Source organism: Hypanus sabinus, chromosome 1, assembly GCF_030144855.1.
Source record: "Hypanus sabinus isolate sHypSab1 chromosome 1, sHypSab1.hap1, whole genome shotgun sequence".
Taxonomy (NCBI): domain Eukaryota; kingdom Metazoa; phylum Chordata; class Chondrichthyes; order Myliobatiformes; family Dasyatidae; genus Hypanus; species Hypanus sabinus.
Window position 1 is genome coordinate 178,301,500 of NC_082706.1, and position 21,320 is coordinate 178,322,819.

At 39.0% G+C, this 21,320-nt stretch overlaps 1 protein-coding gene across 7 annotated transcripts in view; it reads left to right on the plus strand.

The window, feature by feature from the left end:
- LOC132400865 (centrosome and spindle pole-associated protein 1) overlaps positions 1-21,320 on the plus strand; it is a 150,337-nt gene that overhangs the window by 108,734 nt on the left and 20,283 nt on the right. For 6 of the 7 annotated variants that reach the window (XM_059982382.1, XM_059982352.1, XM_059982365.1 and 3 more), the window contains 9 exons: positions 3,658-3,804; positions 7,759-7,860; positions 9,169-9,235; positions 9,765-9,891; positions 12,088-12,227; positions 16,324-16,455; positions 19,774-19,805; positions 20,858-20,924; positions 21,009-21,118. In XM_059982382.1, the coding sequence (XP_059838365.1) occupies positions 3,658-3,804; positions 7,759-7,860; positions 9,169-9,235; positions 9,765-9,891; positions 12,088-12,227; positions 16,324-16,455; positions 19,774-19,805; positions 20,858-20,924; positions 21,009-21,118 (924 nt within the window). The remainder of the gene's footprint in view (positions 1-3,657; positions 3,805-7,758; positions 7,861-9,168; positions 9,236-9,764; positions 9,892-12,087; positions 12,228-16,323; positions 16,456-19,773; positions 19,806-20,857; positions 20,925-21,008; positions 21,119-21,320) is intronic. The other variant, XM_059982359.1, reaches the window with a different exon arrangement.

Here is a 21,320-nt window from a genome sequence, read left to right on the forward strand (position 1 = left end):
TTGAATGTATGTCCATAAAGTGACACTAGGCTGTACATAAAGTGACTGATGGGAAATTGACTGATAATTAAGTGAAATTAAGTGACTGATAAGGTATTGGTGGAGTTAGTGAGCGGAGGTGTTGATCAGCCTTGCTGCTTAAGGTAAGTAACTGTTTTTGAGTTTGGCGTGGATGCTACATGGCCTCCTTCCTGATGGGAGTGGGTCAAGCAGACCATGAACAGAATGTGTGGGATCTTTCATGATGTTACTGGCCCTCTTCCAGCACCTTTCTGTATAAAGTCGGCTCTCCTTATCCAAGGGGGATTGGTTCTGGGACCCCCCCCCCCCCCCCCACCCATGGATACCAAAAAAGCATGTATGCTCAAGTCCCTTACTTAACCTGTCTCAGTGCGGTGGACTTTAGGATCTGGCGGGACTTAGGACCCACCACCCGCAGTGTTTCTGTTCCGTTGATGAAAAACGATCACGATTGAAAATAAAGTGGAAATAATAAAGCGATTGGAAAGAGGTGAAACACCATCGGTCATTGGAAAAGCGTTAGGCTACAGTTGGTCAACTATTGGAACAATTTTTAAGGATAAAGTGAGAATAATGGAGCATGTGTAAGGCCCTGCCCTGATGAAAGCTAATTACTAAAAACTAATTAGTGAAAACTAATTACTAATCAACACAGTGGTTTAATTATTGAAATACATATGTTTATTAAATGTTTTATAAGCATAGAAAGGTAAAATATATACTAAATGCTAAGACAAACATTTGACTAACTGACACCAAACAATACCAGATGTACCTGTTCCGACTTACTTATAATACCTAATACAAAGTAATTGCTATGTAAATAGTTGTTATACTGTATTGTTTAGGGAATAATGACAAGAAAAAAGTCTCTACATGCTCAAACAACGAGTGCTGGAGAGAGGACTTTGTGCTTTTTTTGCTGATCCCGATCCATGGTAACCTACACACATCCTCCCGTATACTTTAAATCATCTCCTGATTACTTATAATACCTAATGCAAAGTAAATGCTATGTAAATAGTTATACTGTATTGTTTACGGAATAATGACAAGAAAAAAATGTCTGTACATGCTCAAACAACAAGTACTGGAGGGAGAACTCCCGTGTTTTCCTGATCTGCGGTTGGTTGAATCTGTGCATGCAGAACCCATGGATAAGGACGGCCGACTGTATATGTCTTTGATGGCAGATAGGCTGCTGCCAGTAATGCATTGGACAGTTTTGACTACCTATTGTAAAGCTTTTCTGTCTGCTGCATTGCAGTTTTTGGACCAAGCACTGATGTAACCTTTTAGGATGGTCCCTACTGCACATCTGTAGAATGACATGCATTTGGTGTGCAAAGTCTAGCTCTCTTCAGCCTCCCCAGAAAGTAGAGGCATTACTGAGTTTTCTTGGCTGTGATGAATTTGTCTGGGACGATGAGAAGTTGTGTGTGATGTGCACTCCTCAGAGTTTGAAACTGCTTGCAATTTCCACTTCTGTATCAGTGATTTAAAACCACGTGTTAGTGGTATGCATTCTGAAGTCGGCAACCATCTTCTTTGTCTTGTTGACAATGAAGAAGAGGTTATTTGCCTGACTCTTCTTTCTAGTCCCCCCTCATCGATGTTGGCATTGAGCCCCACCCCCATCCTGTCACTTGTGAGCTTGCGATGTGATTACTTGAGTGTTTGACCAAGCAGTCATATATGAGCAGGTGTATACGGTGATAGGCTCAGCACACAACCCGGGGGGGGGGGGGGGGCAGTGGTGTTGAGAGTGATGGGGGTGGGGAGGAGTGGTTGTGCATCTTGGCTGACGGAGTCTGTTGATTAGAAAGTCCCCACCCAGTTGCACAGTGGTATAGATAGACTGAGGAGTAGGAGTTTGTTCGCCAAGGTTTATAGGACAATAGTGTTGAATGCTGAACTGAAATCCAGAAACAACATTCTGACATAAATGTCAAAAACATTAATAATAGTCAAAAAATATATTTTGACTGTACAGAAATCACTGCTGAAAATTGCTTTAGATGATTGCAATAAAGATTAAGACCTGAAATTTACTTGATACTGTTGCTTTTACCTTGTGTACACACTTCAACAGTCTGTTAGTGAGCTTAACAGTGCCGATGATCAGTTTACCAATATTTAATTAAGTTTTCTCCTAACAAGGGGCCAATGGTATCTGTCAGGAGGAAAAGCAAGCCAGGTTGTTATTTAAAATATAAAATTTAAGAATCCCTATATTGACAAAGCAACAACTGAAAGACACAGGAAATACATATATGTATATCACTGCACAAAGCAGTAAAATAAAATATGTAATAAAAATAAAATTAAAAAGCTACATACACAACAAAGGTAAAAATACCCAATAATCATCTGAGAGACTTTTACATGGGAAAATTATTGTTGGAAACTGGGAGGTCTATTCAGATTTATTATGTCATGTAATTAAATACCACCAGCTTTCAATGGGCTCTATGGTAATAATATTATTTTAATGTGCTTTTTTCTGATAACTTTGGGTTATTAATTTAAAGTCATACCATGATAAAGATCCCTGTGCAGATTTCAACAGTGAAGGCCACAACATTGTATTCCTTGGAGGAAATGCCAAATTTCTAAGTTCATCTGTGTATGTGAGATGCCATAAGTTTTAATCAGTAATAGTACTGAGCACTGATACTCTGCATTATTAGGATAATAATTTCTGGATTGTTGCTTTGTTGGGGCAGAATTTTAAGATAGCGATGACAAGCATCTAAGTGGCTTTCTCTATCCTGCTTTGCATAAATCAGTTTAATTGTGGTAGATAAAAGTTATGAACTGAAAAAATACTGTTGTTAATCTGGGCATTTTGCTGAAATATACATACAGTATATTTTAAAAGAAAACTACAGATATGGCAATCTTATGGTAAGTGGTTTATTGAACTTTATTGCAAGAGAGCTGCAATTTCAAAAAAAAGGATTTATGTTAAGATTGTACAAAACCTTGTTGCAATTATGTTTTGAGTACCCTGTCCAGTTTTAGAACAATTAGATAAGTAAATATGGAATTAGTGCTGCATAATTTACTGAGTTGATCTCTCCCACACCCCCTCTCTCTCCCACACCTCTCTCTCTCTCTCTCTCCCACACACCTCCCTCCCACAACACCCCTCCCAACCCCCCACAACCCCCCCTCCGATCCAGCCCTCCTCTCTCCCATGCCCCTCCCCTCCCTCTCCCATGCCGCACCCTCTCCCACACTCCCCCTCTCTCTATATATACCACTCTCAATACATTACAAATACAGGAAAAGGGGTCATTTAAGGCTGAGATTAGAAGAGTTTTTTTTAAGCATAGGATTGTACTCAAGTTACAAGGAATATGGAAATTCTGTGCTTGAATATATCTAAGGTTGAAGTCAATTGGTGTTTGAACTTAAAAATACAGGGCATATGGGGATCAGAGGTACTGGATCAAGCATGATGTTACTAAGTACTATAACAGGCTTGAGGGTCTTTGTGGCCTTTCCTTTGTTTTCTCATTCGCAGAAATGTGAACCTGCACATAAAATCTGATGAAAAATATAAGAATGTCAGAGTTGACAGTAGAAAATATTGAACATTATATTGTTTTAAAATGGAAATTTAATTTCCAGCAAAGGCTTAAAAATGAAGAAATTGTACGGTTAGCTGAAGAACGTCGAAAATTAGCAGAAAAAAAACGAAAAGAAGAAGAAGAAAAGCAGGAGTTGTTGTTTCGACAGCAAGCAGAAAGGGAACGGTCTGCAAGGGCAGATGAGAAGGTAAATTTTATGTTTGAGTTTAGAAAGAGAAGACTATCAAAAGAGAGTCTATTTGAAATATTTTCTCCTATCAGTAGTAAATTGTTAATATAATTGCTACTATTTCTTTATCAACCTATAATCCGTAAAGGGTTCAATTTGCAGAAATTAAATGTAGTATCATGGGCTGAAGGGCATGTCCTTGTGGTGCACTATTCAATTTATCAATTATTGATCCAAAAATCCAAAGATGCTGAAGTGTCTTTATAAGTTTTATTAGGGGATTTCATGTAAAACGTTTTGCAATATAAGTTTGCAGAGCAATCCTTGATGCTCGTAGTATATTATTTGGGTATTGAATTTAAGGGCTTGATTTTGGATAAAGAGTTAAAATTTTTAAGGTAAGTGATGATTGTCATGATTTAAAGCCATCTGCTCAAGCACAGATGGTTCATTATATTCAATGTGGAGAGTTTCTGTGAGTGCATATAATGTTTAATCTCAGCTGGTCCCTCAACACCACTTCTGTGGTCAAGAAAAAGCATAGCAGCATATCCACTTCCTGAGGAGAATGAGGTGAGTGACACCCCCCAACCCCCGTTTTAACCAATTTTCCAGAAGTGTCCTGACTAGTTGCATCACCACCTGGTACAGGAATTACAAGGCATCAGACCACAAGTCCCTACAGAAGATTGCAAGGACTGCTGAGATGATCATTGGGGTCTCTCTTCCACCCACTCGTGATCATTTTCAGGAATGCTGCATATGCAGGTTTAGCATTGTCAGTGATCCCTCCAATCTGTCCAACAGTCTCTTTGACCGCCCCCCCCCCCCCACCCCACAATCAGCAGGCAGGAGGTATGAGGTACCGTAGTATTATGACAAATATTGTTAGGGTTGTAAACAGTTCCTTTGTCCAGGCCATAAGACTACTGAACTCCCTCCCACCAGCCAGGTCTCATCATGTATAAATGCCAGCAGCATTATACTGTTTAATTTCACTTGTGTGTAAAATTTCCCCCAATATTTTACTTGCATGTAGGATGTAAAGTATTGTAGATAAAGAGAGAAGTCAGTGAAAAAGGTATATCAGGGTAAAAGAGAACTTTTTTTGACAGGGCATTGGTTTCTGATGAAGATTAAGAAGAAGGATATCCTACATTTCTGAGTGAAATTATTCTTCATTGCTTTTCAGTCCCTCTGTCCTGCATCAGTTGGTGTAGGTCTACCTGGTTTGCTGTTCTTCTCCCATTGCTCATCCAGCCAAAGGGAGATCCTCAGCAAGATGGTACTGACAGAGTACTCCAATTCTCTTTGTGACCCCTACAGATGACAAATGAGTAAGAGTTGCCTCATAAATTTATCTTTACCTTGCCAGAATAATTTGTGAAATGTAAGTAAATCATGCATTAAAATGTACTAACCAATTTTGAGCACATTTTTGGGAGAGTTAATATCATTAATATGATGTGCTCATTTTAGTGCAGGCTCATTTTGTAACTCTGTTTTTCCTGGCATCAATCACCTCACTGCAGTTAGTTTGAGCAGGTTCCTCTTCAAAATTAGAAAGCTGTAAATGTCATACAAAATCTTGCAGTAAGAAAATGTCCATCAAATCATTAATTAAGTCAGAAATAAAAGGGAAAGATATCTGACAAGAACTAGCACCAAAGATCTACACTTTTCCTCATTCTTCTGAGGAGGAGGTAAACCATAACATCATCTTCAACCCTTTGAAGAGTGTTAGTGAGAAATGATGGAAATGGATGTCCTTTCAGTGAACAAAAGAACCTTAACAAGATTCTGAAGAACACTCTGCAGATTATATCTTTTCTGCAAAAGGTGCTTATGACAGGAAATTCAATTGTTCATAAGGGTGTGAGCACCTTCCTTGAATGCTTGCTCGATTTATCTGAAACTTGAAGTTTATGACTTCTGAGACGTCAGATATGACTTTTTAATCCTATTTAATTGTTATTTTCTTTGCAGTTTAACAGTTAATTATCTGCTTGTATATTTTTTAAGTAGTCCTTGTATACATGTAAGTGCCACAATATGTATATGCAGTTTCAGTGTGTTCCCTAGTGGTTATACAAAGTATGATTCTGGAAGCTTTTGCTTGGTACTACCTTACTTGAATAAGAATTCTCGTTGGTCAACCCTTATCTACAAATTTGAATGCAATTTTTCTTTTCTATAAAAGAGCTGTTCCATGAGGTCAGCTCCATCTTTATCTTAGATCATAGTTCTTTGTCTCTCCTTTCACTTAGTAGATCTCTTTCATTCTGTTTCAATTTTCCTTTGTTCTATCAATGCTAAATAAAACGATTGTGAAGCAAACAAGTTTAGTGCTTCTTTCCTGACTTCTGAAAGAACCTTGGATTAAAGGATCAGAATCCAACAGAGATCATGTGACCATCATGGCCCTATATGAAAACATGAATGCCTTTGCATGGAAAAGCTTACAAAAATTATTGGATACAGCTCAGTTCACCATGTGGAAAGCGCTCCTCACATTAGAGCACATGTACGTGGAATGCTTTCGCAGGAAAGCAGCATTCATCGTCAAGGACCTCCATCATCCAAGCCATGCTATCTTCTTGCTGCTGCCATTAGGAAGGAGGTACAGGAGCCTCAGGACTCATACCACCAGCTTCAGGAAGCTATTATCTCTCAGCCATCAGGCTCTTGAACCACAGGGGATAACTTCACTCATCTTCACTCATCCTAACACTGAACTATTTGTTCAACCTATGGACTCAATTTCAAGGACTCTTAGTTTTATCTTCTCAATATTTATTGTTAGTTACTTATTTTTTTTTGTATTTGTGCAGTTTGTTGTCTTTTGCATATTTGTTGTTTGTCTTTTGTGACTATTTCATAAGTTCTATTGTATTTCTTTGTATTTACTGTGCATGCCCACTAGAGAATGTATCTTAGGGTTTTACGGTGACGTACGTGTACTTTGATAATAAATTTATTTTGAACTTTTGTAAGTTCAAGCTCACATGAATTTGAATAGCTCAAAGTGCTAATTCTGTTCATGTGCATCAGACATGACATGTTGCTGCTCATTGGTGCATTGTCAAAAAAAAAACCTCAACTGGCAGTTTTGGTCATACAACTTTTGGGAACACAACTATAGTTCAAGACACTCAGCACTGCAATCCCCATAATGCTATTTATAAAGACTTAAAACATAATTTATTGATATTGTTTTTGAAATGGTTTACAGTGTTCCCTTGTTTAACATTACTCTAAAAAATAGTGGATGTTAGAAGTTGAACTTCCCATGTTTGTGGTGACCTTCCTCATAACCCTGACCTCGAGAACAATCTCTTAAAAAAGTTACATTACAATAAAACTTATTCAGTTGTTAGTGAAAGTTGGCAGGGAATGAACTGCTACCACATTTACAAGAGAAGGGTGAGGTTGTTAGGATCACAGGAGGAACTTGCAGAGGCTATGAAGAACAACGCAGTCAAGAACAGGTTTGGCAGGACAAACAACTGAGATTTTGAGGCATTTATGTATTTAGAAAAGCTAAGCAAGAAACTGTGGAATAAGTGTTGCTAATACTTTTGAAAAAAATGTTCCAACATGCTTCAAAGGTTGTATTCAAAGCTGTAGCTGCAAGCGAGTTTGAGGGCTACTTTACCATGTTGCTATTTTGCACCAAGCAGTCAATATATAAATGTTACAATGTAATATTTTGGGTCACTTTGGATACTCTTTAAGTATTCAGGAAATTTTTTTCTCTCTCTGATAGAGTATTAGCAATAATGAGTGGAACGTTCGTTGTCCTTTTTCTGAGTAATAAAGGAATAGTATTAAACTTTATTACTTTTTATTACTCACCTCGTCTTTGACTGACAAAACACACTTGTAGTGTTGAGATGCTTTCATCTGTGACAGTGTAACAGTTCTGTTACCAATTTTGCTTTATTGTCATGAAAAGAAATTTTTGCATTTCAGAGACCACCTTCCCCACCAATTCCAACTGTGAAGAACAAACAGTTTACATTTCCAAGAGCTGATTTGTCTCCTGCAAATGTTTCCATCCATGAATTAGACTTGGTGAGTTCCTTCAACTCTTCTGATAATGAATAACTAAATAATTAAAAAATGCTATTAGAAACAAGGGGAAGACATTTGATATAATTTTTGGTTTGCAATTTGGTTTGGTGATCAGTTCTAATTATTGGGATAGTTGTCTTCCTTGTATTCTTGAGTTAAAAGGATAAATTAGTTTTTATATCATACAATTGAATTTTGAGAGTGGTTAAATGTTTTAGCAAAAGAACAGTGTATTAGGTTTAAGCAACATACACAAAATGCTGGTGGAATGCAGCAGGCCAGGCAACATCTATAGGAGGAAGTACAGTTGATGTTTCGGGCCGAGGCCCTTCGTCAGGACTAACTGAAAGAGGAGATAATAAGAGATTTGAGAGGGGGAGATCCAAAATGATAGGAGAAGACAGGAGGGGGAGGGATGAAGCTAAGAGCTTGAAAGTTGATTGGTAAAAGGGATACACAGCTGGAGAAGAAAGAGGGTCATAGGGTGGGAGGCCTAGGGAGAAAGAAAGGGGGAGGAGAGCACCAGAGGGAGATGGAGAGCAGGCAAGGAGTGTTTGTGAGAGGGGCAGAGAGAGAAAAGAAAAGGGGGGGGGGGAGAGATAATAAATAAATAAATGAAAGGATGGGATAAGAAGGGGAGGGGGGCATTAGTGGAAGTTGGAGAAACCAATGTTCATGCCATCAGGTTGGAGGCTACCCAGACAGAATATAAGGTGTTGTTCTTCCAACCTGAGTGTGGCTTCATCTTGACAGTAGAGGATATCCTGGTCACCAAGGAGATTGTCACTTAAATTTGAAAATATTTGCACCTACAATACAATGTAGATTGAGACAGAGACCACATTGCCAGTAATTAAAAGGGCACTAAGGTGATGAATTCTTATTCACCTAGTTCGATGGTGGAATTTTTCAGAAAGCTAACAACTTTTTCTCTTAGGAGAGTTAGGACAAACATGATCATCCATCCAATTCCTCTGTGACTGGATATCTTTTGGCCACATTGGAAAAACCTGAGCATTCCAATTCAGAATAAACATTTCAGTTGTGACAGTGCAGCCATGACTGCTGATAGTTATTGCACTGAAGTGAATTAATTTTCTTTAATAGTTGGTTTCATTGTACATACATACAACTTAGAAACAGGGTATCAACATATGGCCAGTCCAGAACATTCCATAAAAGCCACTATTTAAATATCTGCAACTTCTAAAGCTCAATCCAGGCACGTTTTAATCAGTGTTTCATTTACATAACTCTGAAACGTTAAACTTTTGTTTTGTTATTTTAAATAATATTTTGGTTTAATAGGATCGTCCACATTCAGGGACCAAGTCGCCGCCTGTTCCTGCTAGACGGAATCAGCTTCGAGCGCATGGTAACATAGCTCTAAAATATAATTAGTTACTGGACAGTTCTGAGTACTAAAATTTAATGAGATTATGATAGAAAATTACAGCATTAACACAAACAAAATCTGATTGTTTAATTTATCATTTAGACTTAAATTATTTATTTTATTACTGTTGTCAGCTTGTGTTTGGTACTGTAAATAGAATGTCTCTGTAAAACTGACAGGAATTGTGAAATCTGCACTTCATTTTTATGAATTGTGTGGCTGTTTGCTCTGGTCCTTAAAGCAATAGACTGAACCATTTTTTAAATGGTAAGAAGCTAAGAAATCTGAAGATCAAGTAGGTTTAGGGGTGTGTTCATTTCTAGACACCTTGCAGATTGTCTCTGGAGTAGATGGTATTAGAAAATCACCGGAACATAATAGTTAAAAGGGTTAAATGGGGAAAGTAGTTTTTCTTTAAGCTTGTTACTCATTGCTTACAAAGATCAAAGATGATGAAAACTTGGATGTTTTTGGAATTTTTATTTGTAATTTGACTATTCTAAAACAGAAGAAAAGAGAGATATAATTAGTGAACTATCGGCTTTGAGAAGACAGCTGCGAAGTGAGGAACGCCGTCTTGAGGACCAGTTTCAAAATGCTGATATAGAAGATGATGGAGCAGTTGCAAATGTCAGGTTAGATCTGTAAATAAATTTTGGTTATATGCAATAGAAAAAAATCAGGAAGGTGTTTTGTGATCTACCTTCCAATACTCTACTTTCCTGAGTTAAAAGTTCTGTGATGTAATCCATCTGTAACACTCAAGAATTGTCTATAGTCCTGAAATATTATTACCTCTGCAAAGTAACAGATGATGCCCCAATCTTGTCCAAATACCTTCATCTATAGCCATAATAAATATAATGCAAAGTAGTCATCCATAAATTAAAGCCTGTAGATCACTTTTTGGTGATGGTGTTCTCATAAACCCACATTGATTAACATCTATTCCTGCAATTCTGGCCTTATGTGATCTTATTGTGAAGCCTTTTTTTAATATTTCTAGTTACTAGATTACTGGAAATATTGCAGTATAATTGAGTTTTTATTATTTATTATCTTGCTGACTGAAGAAAAAAATGTAAATTTGAGCTCATAAGCACTTAGGAAGGCAAATAGTCTGCTAGCCTTTGTTGCAAGGCAATTGTAGTATTAGCTGCTCCAATTATATGTGGCCGTGGTGAGACCACATCTGAAATATTATGTACAGGTGACCTTTCTTTGAGAAAGGTAGACTTACAATAAACGAAAGTTAGCGAAAGTTCACTAGATTAATTCCTAGTTTTTTGTAGAGAGGAGAATAAACATATTTGGCTGAGGTACTAAGAGTTTAGAAAAATGAGACATGATCACATTGAAATTTACAAAATTCTCATGAGGCTTGACAGTTGATGCAACTCCTGGTTTGGGTATCTAGAACTGCCTGTGGGTGCATAGTTGATAAGTATCTTTAAGATAAAGATTGATATATTTTTAAATTTTAAGGAAATCAAGGGTTAAGTAAATGGCATTGGGATTAAAGTTGGAGCAGGCAAAAGGGAATTAAAGGCCTTTTCCTGCTATTTGTTATATTAAGCAGGTGTATACCATTTTTTTGAGTAGTTGAGTAGTTTTCTTTCATCCTTAATAATTCTGTCAAGTGTTTTCATGTATACACGACATCAGAGATCATTTTTAAAGCCTTCATACGTTTAAGTATAACTGACTCATAGGGTACTGAACTGTTAAAAATGTAGGTAAGGACTTTGGAGGAATGGCATACTCTGGGCTAATTCAATTTATTTTGTCACAACAAACAGTTATTTTCTGCATAATAAGGTTTACTATTAGTCCGGAATGTTTAAGTGTCTGCCTCTATACTTTTTGCTGCAAATGCCAAGAAAGTGAAATAAGAAACAGAACAAGTTGGACAAAAACAGAACATTTGGCATTATTAGTGAAGAGAGAAACAGGATAACATGATGAAAATTTATTGCTAAGGAATATTACTTGTTCCCCTCTTCACAGAGGCTGCCTGATCACTTGAGTGGTTCCAAGGTTTTCTCATAGAGTCAGAATTATCACAGTAATACAGCATGGAAGCAGGCCCTTTAGCCCAGCTGTATTCTCCTTCCCTGCTAGTCCCAATTTTCCATATTCAGCCCATAACCTTACAACCTCCTCTCTTCCATGTACCTATCTAAACGCCTCTTAAATGTTGGAATTGTACCCACCTCAGTCGCTTCCTCTGGCAGCTCATTCCAGGTACTCACTTTGTGTAAAGAAATTACTTCTCAGCTGTCTTAAATCTCTCCAAACTGATTTTGTATCTGTGACCTTTAGTTCTGGACTTCTCAACTTCTATGATCCTACTATGCTCCAAGGAATAACAAGCCAGCATGACCAGTCTCTCTGTAACTCAGACCATGTAGTCTAATTTGTATCCATGTAAAACTTCTCTGCACCCTCTCCAGCTTGACAATGTCTTTCCTAAACTGTACACAATATTCCATGTGTGGCCTCAACAATAACTTGTATACCTGCAGTGTAACAACCTTACTCCTAAACTTGATGAACTGAGTGATGAAGGCCAGTGCCTTCTTCACCATTCTCTCTATTTGCACAACCACTTTCAGTGAACTGTGTATGTATTCCTAGGTTCCAATCTTTTCTATTTATTATGTATTTGACTAAATGATGGAATCTTTCAAATGCATTGTTTTGTTATAATTTTGCCATTGATTAAAGATAGTATCTAAATCTCTAAACATATTACACAAAACATGGAATTAAATGTGCTGCTAATCTTATACCTTTTATAGTTTATATTTCATGTGAATTTTTTTCAATAGGAAGCGAGAAAGAAATCAGGTTGATGTTTTTGACTTGGCCAGGCAGCGTATACAGGCCCTGGTACACCGACCTTCTTCAAAAGGAATGGAATCTGTTAATTTACAAAACATTAGAGAATTCAATGACCTGAAGTACAGAGGTGAGCTTGAATTTAATAGTCATAATTTGTCTTGGTATACTTTATTGAACACTTGCTCCTAAGATCTTATATTTTTACTGGTGGCATTAGATATTAGATTAAGTTTCACTCTTGTGACCCAACACATTCTGGTCTACTGATGTTGAAGGTAGATAAATATATCATAAACTGTCTGACTTAAGAGTTGTAAATTAATGTGAATATAGTTGTACCTTGCATAATCTAGTCAAATATTTACAATATAGGTGTGCGTATGTTCTCAACTTCATCCTGTTAAAATCAAATGAACTGAAAGCTCTGGATAATCTATTGACCGGTGTGCAACCTCAGCTCAATGGTTGTCCATTTTCAGAGCCTGTATTTTCCTGGCTCAGTGTTTTTTCAGATCCCAGCTGGTCATCAAGACTCAATGTGCTACCTACCTTTCTGATTAAATTGGCAGTCCCTCTCCCCTGTTTTGCTTTGATAGCTTCAAATAATTAGGGGTTTAGTTTAACCGGCTGTAAAAGTAAATGTCAAAGGCAATCACAAATATTCAAAAAAAAATTAAAACTAAAATTATAGTTTGAAATAAAATACTACCAATCCTTACATTCTTAGAAATTTTACTGGAATAGCTGTTTAACTGTCAGAGCTTCACAGATCAAGTAATCTGTGACAAGCAACTTAACCCCAGCTCCAGGTCTAACACTCTACAAGGCACAAATTAGGAGTGCAATTGTCAAGTGTCAGTTGTCAATACTTTTTGACATTCTACCTGGTTGAGTATAATTTTAGTTACATACAGGAAGCATTTCAGAACAAGGCAGCCTACTTGATTGGCACTTCATCCACCAGCCGAAACATTCACATCATTATTGGCGCACTAAGATTGGAATATGCATAATCTTTAAAGTGAAGTAAAGTAAAGCATTGGAATTTAGAATATAAAAGCAAGGAGATAATGCTGAGGCTTTATAAGACATGAGCTAGGCCACACTTGGAGTATTGTCAACAGTTTTGGAACCCCATATCTTAGGAAAGATCTGTTGTCAATCCAGAAAAGGTTCACGAGGATGAGTCCAGGGAATGAAAGGGTTAACATATGGAGTGTTTGGTAGCTTTGGGCCTGTACTCACTGGAATTTAGAAGAATGCGGGCGATCTCATTGAACCTACCGAATGTTGTAAGGGCTAGATAAGATGGATGTGGAGAGGATGCTGTGTGTATCCAGAACTAGAGGACACAGCCTCAAAATTGAGGGGTGACATTTTAGAATAGGAGGAGGAATTTTTTATAGCCAGAGAGTAGTGATTCTGTGGAATGTTCTGCCACAGACTATGGTGGAGACCAGGACACTGGGTATATTTAAAGTGTAAGTTGATTGTTACCTGATTGGTCAGGGTATCAAAGTATTTGGGGGGGAGGCAGGTGTATGGGGTTGTGTGGGATCCAGGATCAGCCATGATAGAATGACAGAGCAGATTCAATGGGATGAATGGTCTAATTCTGCTCCTGTGTCTTATGGTCTTAATCTACTTCACCAACATTAACCTGTACGTGATTTGAATGTCTAAGGAGTAAGTTGGGTGATTATGTATCACCCAATGGTGATCTTAAACTACAGGGTGCTATTGATGAGTTGGTAAAATTGGTTTAGAAATGGCAAAAGCAGTTTAATCCATATAAATGTGAGGTAGATAACATGCTTAAGAAGGTGCTTGGGTAGCTGGCCTTCATTAGTCAGGGCATTCAATACACGAGCTGGGAGATTCTGCTCTAAGGTTACAGAACAGTGATCAAAACTCAGTTGGATTGTATGCAGTTCTGGTTACAACACAATTATAAAGATGTGGTAATGCTGGAGAGGATACAGAGGGGGTTGACCAGAATGTTGACTGGGGTGCAGTATTTCAATTATGAGGAGAGGCTGAATCTGTTTCTCAAGACTGGTGGAGGTTAACAGGACAAGCTCCCACTACCTAAAAATGCTCCTCAGGGCATGTGCCTCAAATAGCCTCTGACAACCAAGTCCAACTCCTGGCCTTCTCGCATGGCTTGGCCTCTAAGCCCAGTGGAACTGTTTCTACCGACAGGACGAAGGCGGATCCTGGTGCCTTAAAACCAGTGCTTCAGCTAGATGCTCATCAGCCTGGGAAGGCAGTCCATCTAAGAGAGGGAAAACTCAGATTTCAAACCTCTGCTGCATTGCGGCCATACCCACTCATGGGAAAGGCTTCAGGAGTAAACCTTGAGGGAAAAAATGGAGCTGGAGTCCCTAAGACAGTCCGACATTGCCTTCAACCTCTTCTGGCAACTCCTGCGATGACACTGGTGCTAAGCTGTATCGGCCCTTGCCCTTCCCTTGGACAACATCGGTGTCGTGGAGAAGGGAGACTCGCTGCATGGGCAACTGCTGGTCTTCCATACAACCTCGTCCAGGCATGTGCCCTGGAAACCATTCCAGGTGCAGATCCATGGTTTCGCGAAACTAATGGATACCACCATAGAGTAAACGGCAGGAACCATTTCCTCATACCAGATATTGCAACTCTGTGTGTCAGACAGAGTGGTCAGCAGCACTTGGGCTCCCCAGGGGACTGTCCTGTCTCCCTTTCTCTTCACCATCTACACCTCGGACTTCAATTACTGCACAGAGTCTTGCCATCTTCAGAAGTTTTCTGATGACTCTGCCATAGTTAGATGCATCAGCAAGGGAGATGAGGCTGAGTACAGGGCTATGGTGGGAAACTTTGTCACATGGTGTGAGCAGAATCATCTGCAGCTTAATGTGAAAAAGACTAAGGAGCTGGTGGTGGACCTGAGGAGGGCTAAGGCACTGGTGACCCCTGTTTCCATCCAAGGGGTCAGTGTGGACATGGTGGAAGATTACAAATACCTGGGGATACGAATTGACAATAAACTGGACTGGTCAAAGAACACTGAGGCTGTCTACAAGAAGGGTCAGAGCCATCTCTATTTCCTGAGGAGACTGAGGTCCTTTAACATCTGCCAGACGATGCTGAGGATGTTCTACGAGTCTGTGGTGGCCAGTGCTATCATGTTTGCTGTTGTGTGCTGGGGCAGCAGGCTGAGGGTAGCGGACACCAACAGAATCAACAAACTCATTCGTAAGGCCAGTGATGTTGTGGGGGTGGAACTGGACTGTCTGATGGTGGTGTCTGAAAACAGGATGCTGTCCCAGTTGCATGCCATCTTGGACAATGTCTCCCATCCACTCCATAAGGTACTGGTTAGGCACAGGAGTACATTCAGCCAGAGACTCATTCCACCGAGATGTAACACTGAGCGTCGTAAGAAGTCATTCCTACCTGTGGCCATCAAACTTTACAACTCCTCCTTCGGAGTGTCAGACACCCTGAGCCAATAGGATGGTCCTGGACTTATTTCCATTTGGCATAATTTACCTATTATTATTTAATTATTTATGCTTTTATATTGCTATATTTCTACACTATTCTTGGATGATGTGACTGTAATGAAACCCAATTTCCCTCGGGATGAATAAAGTATGTCTGTCTGTGTGTCTGTCTGATAAGGCTGGAGGGCCATTGATTCAGAGTAAGGTAAGGAAATCAGAGGGGATATGAGTGGATTCTTTCTTACCCAGCGAATAGTATAGCTGGAAATACTGCTTGTGAGAGTGATGGAAGCAGTGTTGTAGATTGCATTAGACACTTGAATCATGTAGCCATAGAGGGATATGGGCAAAGTGCTGAAAGATGGGATTAATATAAACAGCTGTCCATTAGTTGGCAGATATATTGGACCAAGTGGCCTGTTTTCATGCTGTATGACATGTTTCCTGGCTTGGAAATGTCTTGTGCACTGTAATTGTACTTTTACTACAGGAATAACAATATTTGGAAAAAGCACTTTCTACCCGCTTCCCAAAGGTAATTGAGGATAGGCACTCAATAATGATCTTGCCAGTGATACCACATCTCATCAATAATTATAAACTCTCCTCAACACTCAGAAAAATATTTAACTTGATTACGAGTTTCTTAAGGGATAGTGACTTGATTTTTACAATATTTTGTAGCTTTTGGAATTTGTAACTGGATTGTTCCTTTTGTAACTTCCTACTAATTAGATTCAGCAACACGTGCTCAAGTAAGACAAATGTATCCAGACCCTCCAAATGATAGTAACACACTGGAGATTCAACAGGAGGCCTTATTAAGAGAGCAGAAGAAGAAACTGGATGGTATGAAAAGGAAAGCAGGTCAGTGCTAATAATCAACTAATAACAGAGTCAAAATCAGGTTTATTATCACTGGCATGTGTTGTGAAATTTGTTAACTTAGCAGCAGCAGTTCAATGCAATACCTAATATAGAAGAACAAATGAATAAACCAACAAACAAGTAAATCAGTTACAGTATACGTATATTGAATAGATTGAAAATTGTGCAAAAACAGAAATAATATTTATTAAAAAAGTGAAGTAGTGTTCACAGGTTCATTGTCCATTTAGGAATCGGATGGCAGGGTGGGGGGGGGGGGGGGAAGGTGTGTGAGGAAGCTGTTCCTGAATTGCTGAGTGTGTGCCTTCAGGCTTCTGTACCTCCTACCTGATAGTAACAGTGTGAAAAGGGCAAGCCCTGGGTGCTGGAGGTCCTTAATAATGGACGCTGTGTTTCTGAGACACCGCTCCTTGAAGATGTCTTGGGTACTTTGTAGGGTAGTACCCAAGATGGAGCCGAATAAATTTACAACCTTCTGTAGCTTCTTTCGGTCCTGTACGGTAGCCCCCCCTTCCCCCCACCCCCACAACCCCACTCCCATACCAGACAGTGATGTGCGCTGTCAGAATTCTCTCTACAGTACATCTATTGAAGTTTTTGAGCGTTTTTGTTGACATACCAAATCTCTTCAAACTTAAACAGTTCCCATCTCTATTAACTTTCTGACCTTACTTAAGCGAAACCCAGAATGAACATCCAAGGTAAATGACAAATTTGGATTCTGAAATTTCCTGCTCATAGAACCATAGAGGACAGAAAGTAGGGTTTGTTATTCTGGAGGGACTGCTGTTACTAGTGGTGCTCCGCAAAGATTGGTGCTGGTACCTTTGTTGTTTGGACAAAAATGTAGATGGATGGACTACCAAATTTGGAATGATGCCAATATTGGTGGAGTTGTAGACAGTGCAAAAGATTTAGATCAGCCACAATACTGTGCAAAAGTCTTAGGCACATGTATATAACTGGCAACACACACAAAATGCTGGAGGAACCCAGGCAGAGTACAGTTGACCTTTCAGGCTGAGACCCTTCAGCAGGACTGATTATTCATGGAGAGAATGTGCCAGATTGTCCATAGTGGATAACAGTTCCTCTCCTCCACTAACTCAAAACAATCCGGGTTGTAGCCAAGGACGGATCCAGCCTTTTTGTTGAGTTTATTTAGTCTTTTTGCATCACCGGCACTGATGCTGCCCCCCCCCCCCCCCCCAACATAAAGCTGCAAAGAAGACTGCACACACCGCAACAAACTGGTAAAAGATCCCCAGCATTCTGCTGTACATTTGGAAGGATCTCACCTTCCTTAGAAAATAGAGTCTGCTCATCCCCTTCTTGTAAACTGCCTTGGTGTTGGTTTTCCAGTCAAGTCTGATGTCGAGGTGAACACCCAAGTATTTGTACTCCTTCACCACTGCAACTTCTCCCGGAATGAATACAGGACTTACCACAGTTCTTTTCCTCCTAAAAACTATCACCATCTCCCTGGTTTTGGCCACATTCAGGAGCTGCTGATTCCTCCCGCACCACTCCACAAACTTGTCCACCAGTTCTCTGTACTCCGACTCCTGTCCATCTGTGGTACACCCAACCACCGCAGAGTTACCAGAGAGCTTCTGCAAGTGGCAAGACTCAGATTTGTACTTAAAGTCTGAGGTGTACAGTGTGAACAGAAACAGAGATAGGACAGTACCTTGTGGTGCTCCAGTGCCATCATCTCATCACCACCATCTCAGACAGGGAACTACCCAGCCGTACAAACTGGGGTCTCTATCTGTCAGGTGGTCAGTAATCCAGGAGATAGTGGATTTGTCTATGCCTGTCCTTTGCAGCTTCTCACTCAGAAGAAGTGGCTAGATTGTATTGAAGGCACTAGAGAAATCAAAAAATGTGATTCTCACAATGCCACCTGCATCATCCAGGTAGGGGTGAGCTCTCTACAACAGGTAGGTGATGGCGTCATCCGCTCCCACTTGTAAACTGTAGAGGGTCCAATGAAGATCTCGCCTGCAGTCCAAGCTAAGTTAGGACCAACCTCTCCAGCACCTTCATCACATGAGATGTGAGGGCAATTGCTCTGTAGTCATTAAGATCAATACATAAATGTTGTTTTGTATTTTATGTGATGCCAGGACATTTTAACGTTTTAGGTTACTTAAATTCTGTTCCTACAACTCCAATTACAGGTGATTAATTTATTTCTGTGTTAAGTAGTGGTACCTTTGTCCCCCATCTTTAACAAATAAAAATCAGGATTATGTCCTTCACATTGGGGAAAAGGAAGTTTGCGAATTGTCACTTCTTGATCATTGGACCTAATATTAGTACAAGTATTAAGCTCAGGTGCATTTTCATGTGAAAATTGAACTTCAAAATAAAACCAAAACATAATATTTAGTAATTTTTTTGTTATTATGTGCAATCGTGAATAGTAGCCAGAACAGAAATGCTGATCAAGTCAACTAGTTCCCAAGGAGAACACTGAGATCAGATGGTTGGATGGTTCACTGCTGCTCAGCAATAGAACATAAAAAAATCATATGTACAATTAAGAAACATTAAAAAAAATAGTAGAAATACTAGAGTCATGATGAAGACTGCTGGAGAGAAACATTTATGCACATGCTGTCCTCCATAATTCAGAGAAACTGAAGGATAAGGTTACAGGGTGACAAAACGTGACAGGAGCACTTGGAATTAAAAATTAATCCCTACCGGGAGAAAACAGCACCTGATCTTTCCGCACTGTTCTCCAGCAGTTTAAGGACTAAGTCCAGCCGGAACATAACTCACAAGTGCTCTTGAAAGTCAGGTATTAACCCTACCTGCCAACAACCAGGCATTGCCATCCTGGTCCCCTTCATGATAGTTTATGAAGAAGCATTTGACTTCCCTCCCAGAGATGATTGGTGTTTGTGCACTCGACTCTTGAAGGCACCCCATCGTGGCAGATGTTTCCAACCACAGCATCTGGAATGCTGTTTCAAATTCTGATAGCACAGTGAAGGAAGCTTCTATCCAGTGTGGAAGTTCTCGCATCAGGCATAGAAACAGCATGAGCAGGCATAGATAAACTTGATCGTGTGGTGTGATCCACCAATGTCAGTTTCTAGTTTTTTTTTAAAGAGTTCTGATTGAAACAATGGCTGGAATGATTTAGCAAACACTAGAATATCAAAGGATGGGCACTAACACCATCACAACTTCATACAAGTAGTTGAATAGTTGATATGGGTTAATCTCCAAAATGCCATTTTTTAACCTTTTAAAAATAATTTTTACTTTTCCCACTTTTTCTAGCTTCCAATATGAATTCACACCATATTGATTTGGTAAGTAACACAATATCATTTTGTGGTATAATTCTACCCTCTGATAGTAAGTAACAAGGTAAAAACAATATACAGCCTCCCTTCTTCATAGTTTTACAAAAATGGTTCATTTAAATTGAAGTTTGCCAACTAAATGCAATCTGGATGAGCTGATTTTTTTTTGCATTTGGAAAGTGGATTAACAAAGATGCATGCTTGCACCTAATGTAGTGAATTATGCCCAATGTAATTTAATATTTTAAATCTTACACTATGCATTTCACTGTACATTTATTCCACAAGGGCAATAAAGATTTATAATTTGGCACCATCCAACCATGCATTATTACATTTTACATAAAAATACTGCATTCACTTGTACTTTTAAAATTCAAATTTTCATGTTCTTTCTGTAAAATTATAAATGTTGTATAAAAGAAATTTTAAATACAAAACAAAAAAAAACTATTCATTTCTATTCCAAGATAAAATGCTGTAAATTTTTATACAGTATGTTGATGTCAAAAATGTGTACTGAGAAAGTAATTTGTTCTTTTGGAAACAAGTAGTTCTACTGTTCTATTGGCATGAACATTGACCTCTAACTTCCGTTAATGCCCCTCCTCCCCTTCTTACCCCATCCCTGACATATTTAGTTGTTTGCCTGTTCTCCATCTCCCTCTGGTGCTCCCCCCCACCTTTCTTTCTCCTGAGGCCTCCCGTCCCATGATCCTTTCCCTTCTCCAGCTCTGTATCACTTTCGCCAATCACCTTTCCAGCTCTTAGCTTCATCCCACCCCCTCCAGTCTTCTCCTATCATTTCGCTTTCCCCCCTCCCCCCCACTGCTTTCAAATCTCTTACTATCTTTCCTTTCGGTTAGTCCTGACGAAGGGTCTCTGCCTGAAACGTCGACAGCGCTTCTCCCTATAGATGCTGCCTGGCCTGCTGTGTTACACCAGCATTGTTGTTAGTTCTATTGTTCTCGTTCTTTTAGAAAAATTTTATATTACCTGTGATATTAACTTATATGCATATATATCCCTATTTTAATTTTGTGTGGAAACTACTCTAGCAGACCAGAGATTCACAGGAAGATTTGACAAAAAATTCATTGCTGGAATCAGAAAGTGCCTTTTTAGGTATGTGCTAAATTTTCATATTTAGATATAATTATAAAGGTACATTTTGTTCTCCCATTGATTTCATTGTGATCTCTTAAATAGGAAGTCATGGAGAAACCTTCCATTATCCTGTAGATGCTGAGACAACAACAGGTAAACTACCTCCTCGTGAGAGACGGCGTCGGAATCAAAGCAGACAGAACTTGGAATCTGTACGTTATTGCTTTATTTAATTTTTCATTTTCTTTACATTATTTATGGTATGCAATGTTAAAAAATACAAGATCGTCAGATTAAAATAGCCAAAAAAGATTTAAACTGGATAAAATAAATATTCTTAGTGTATTGGGTTAACTTTTTTGCAAATTGCTTTTAGCTATACAGAGGTACATTCACCATTGCTGTGCAAATAAT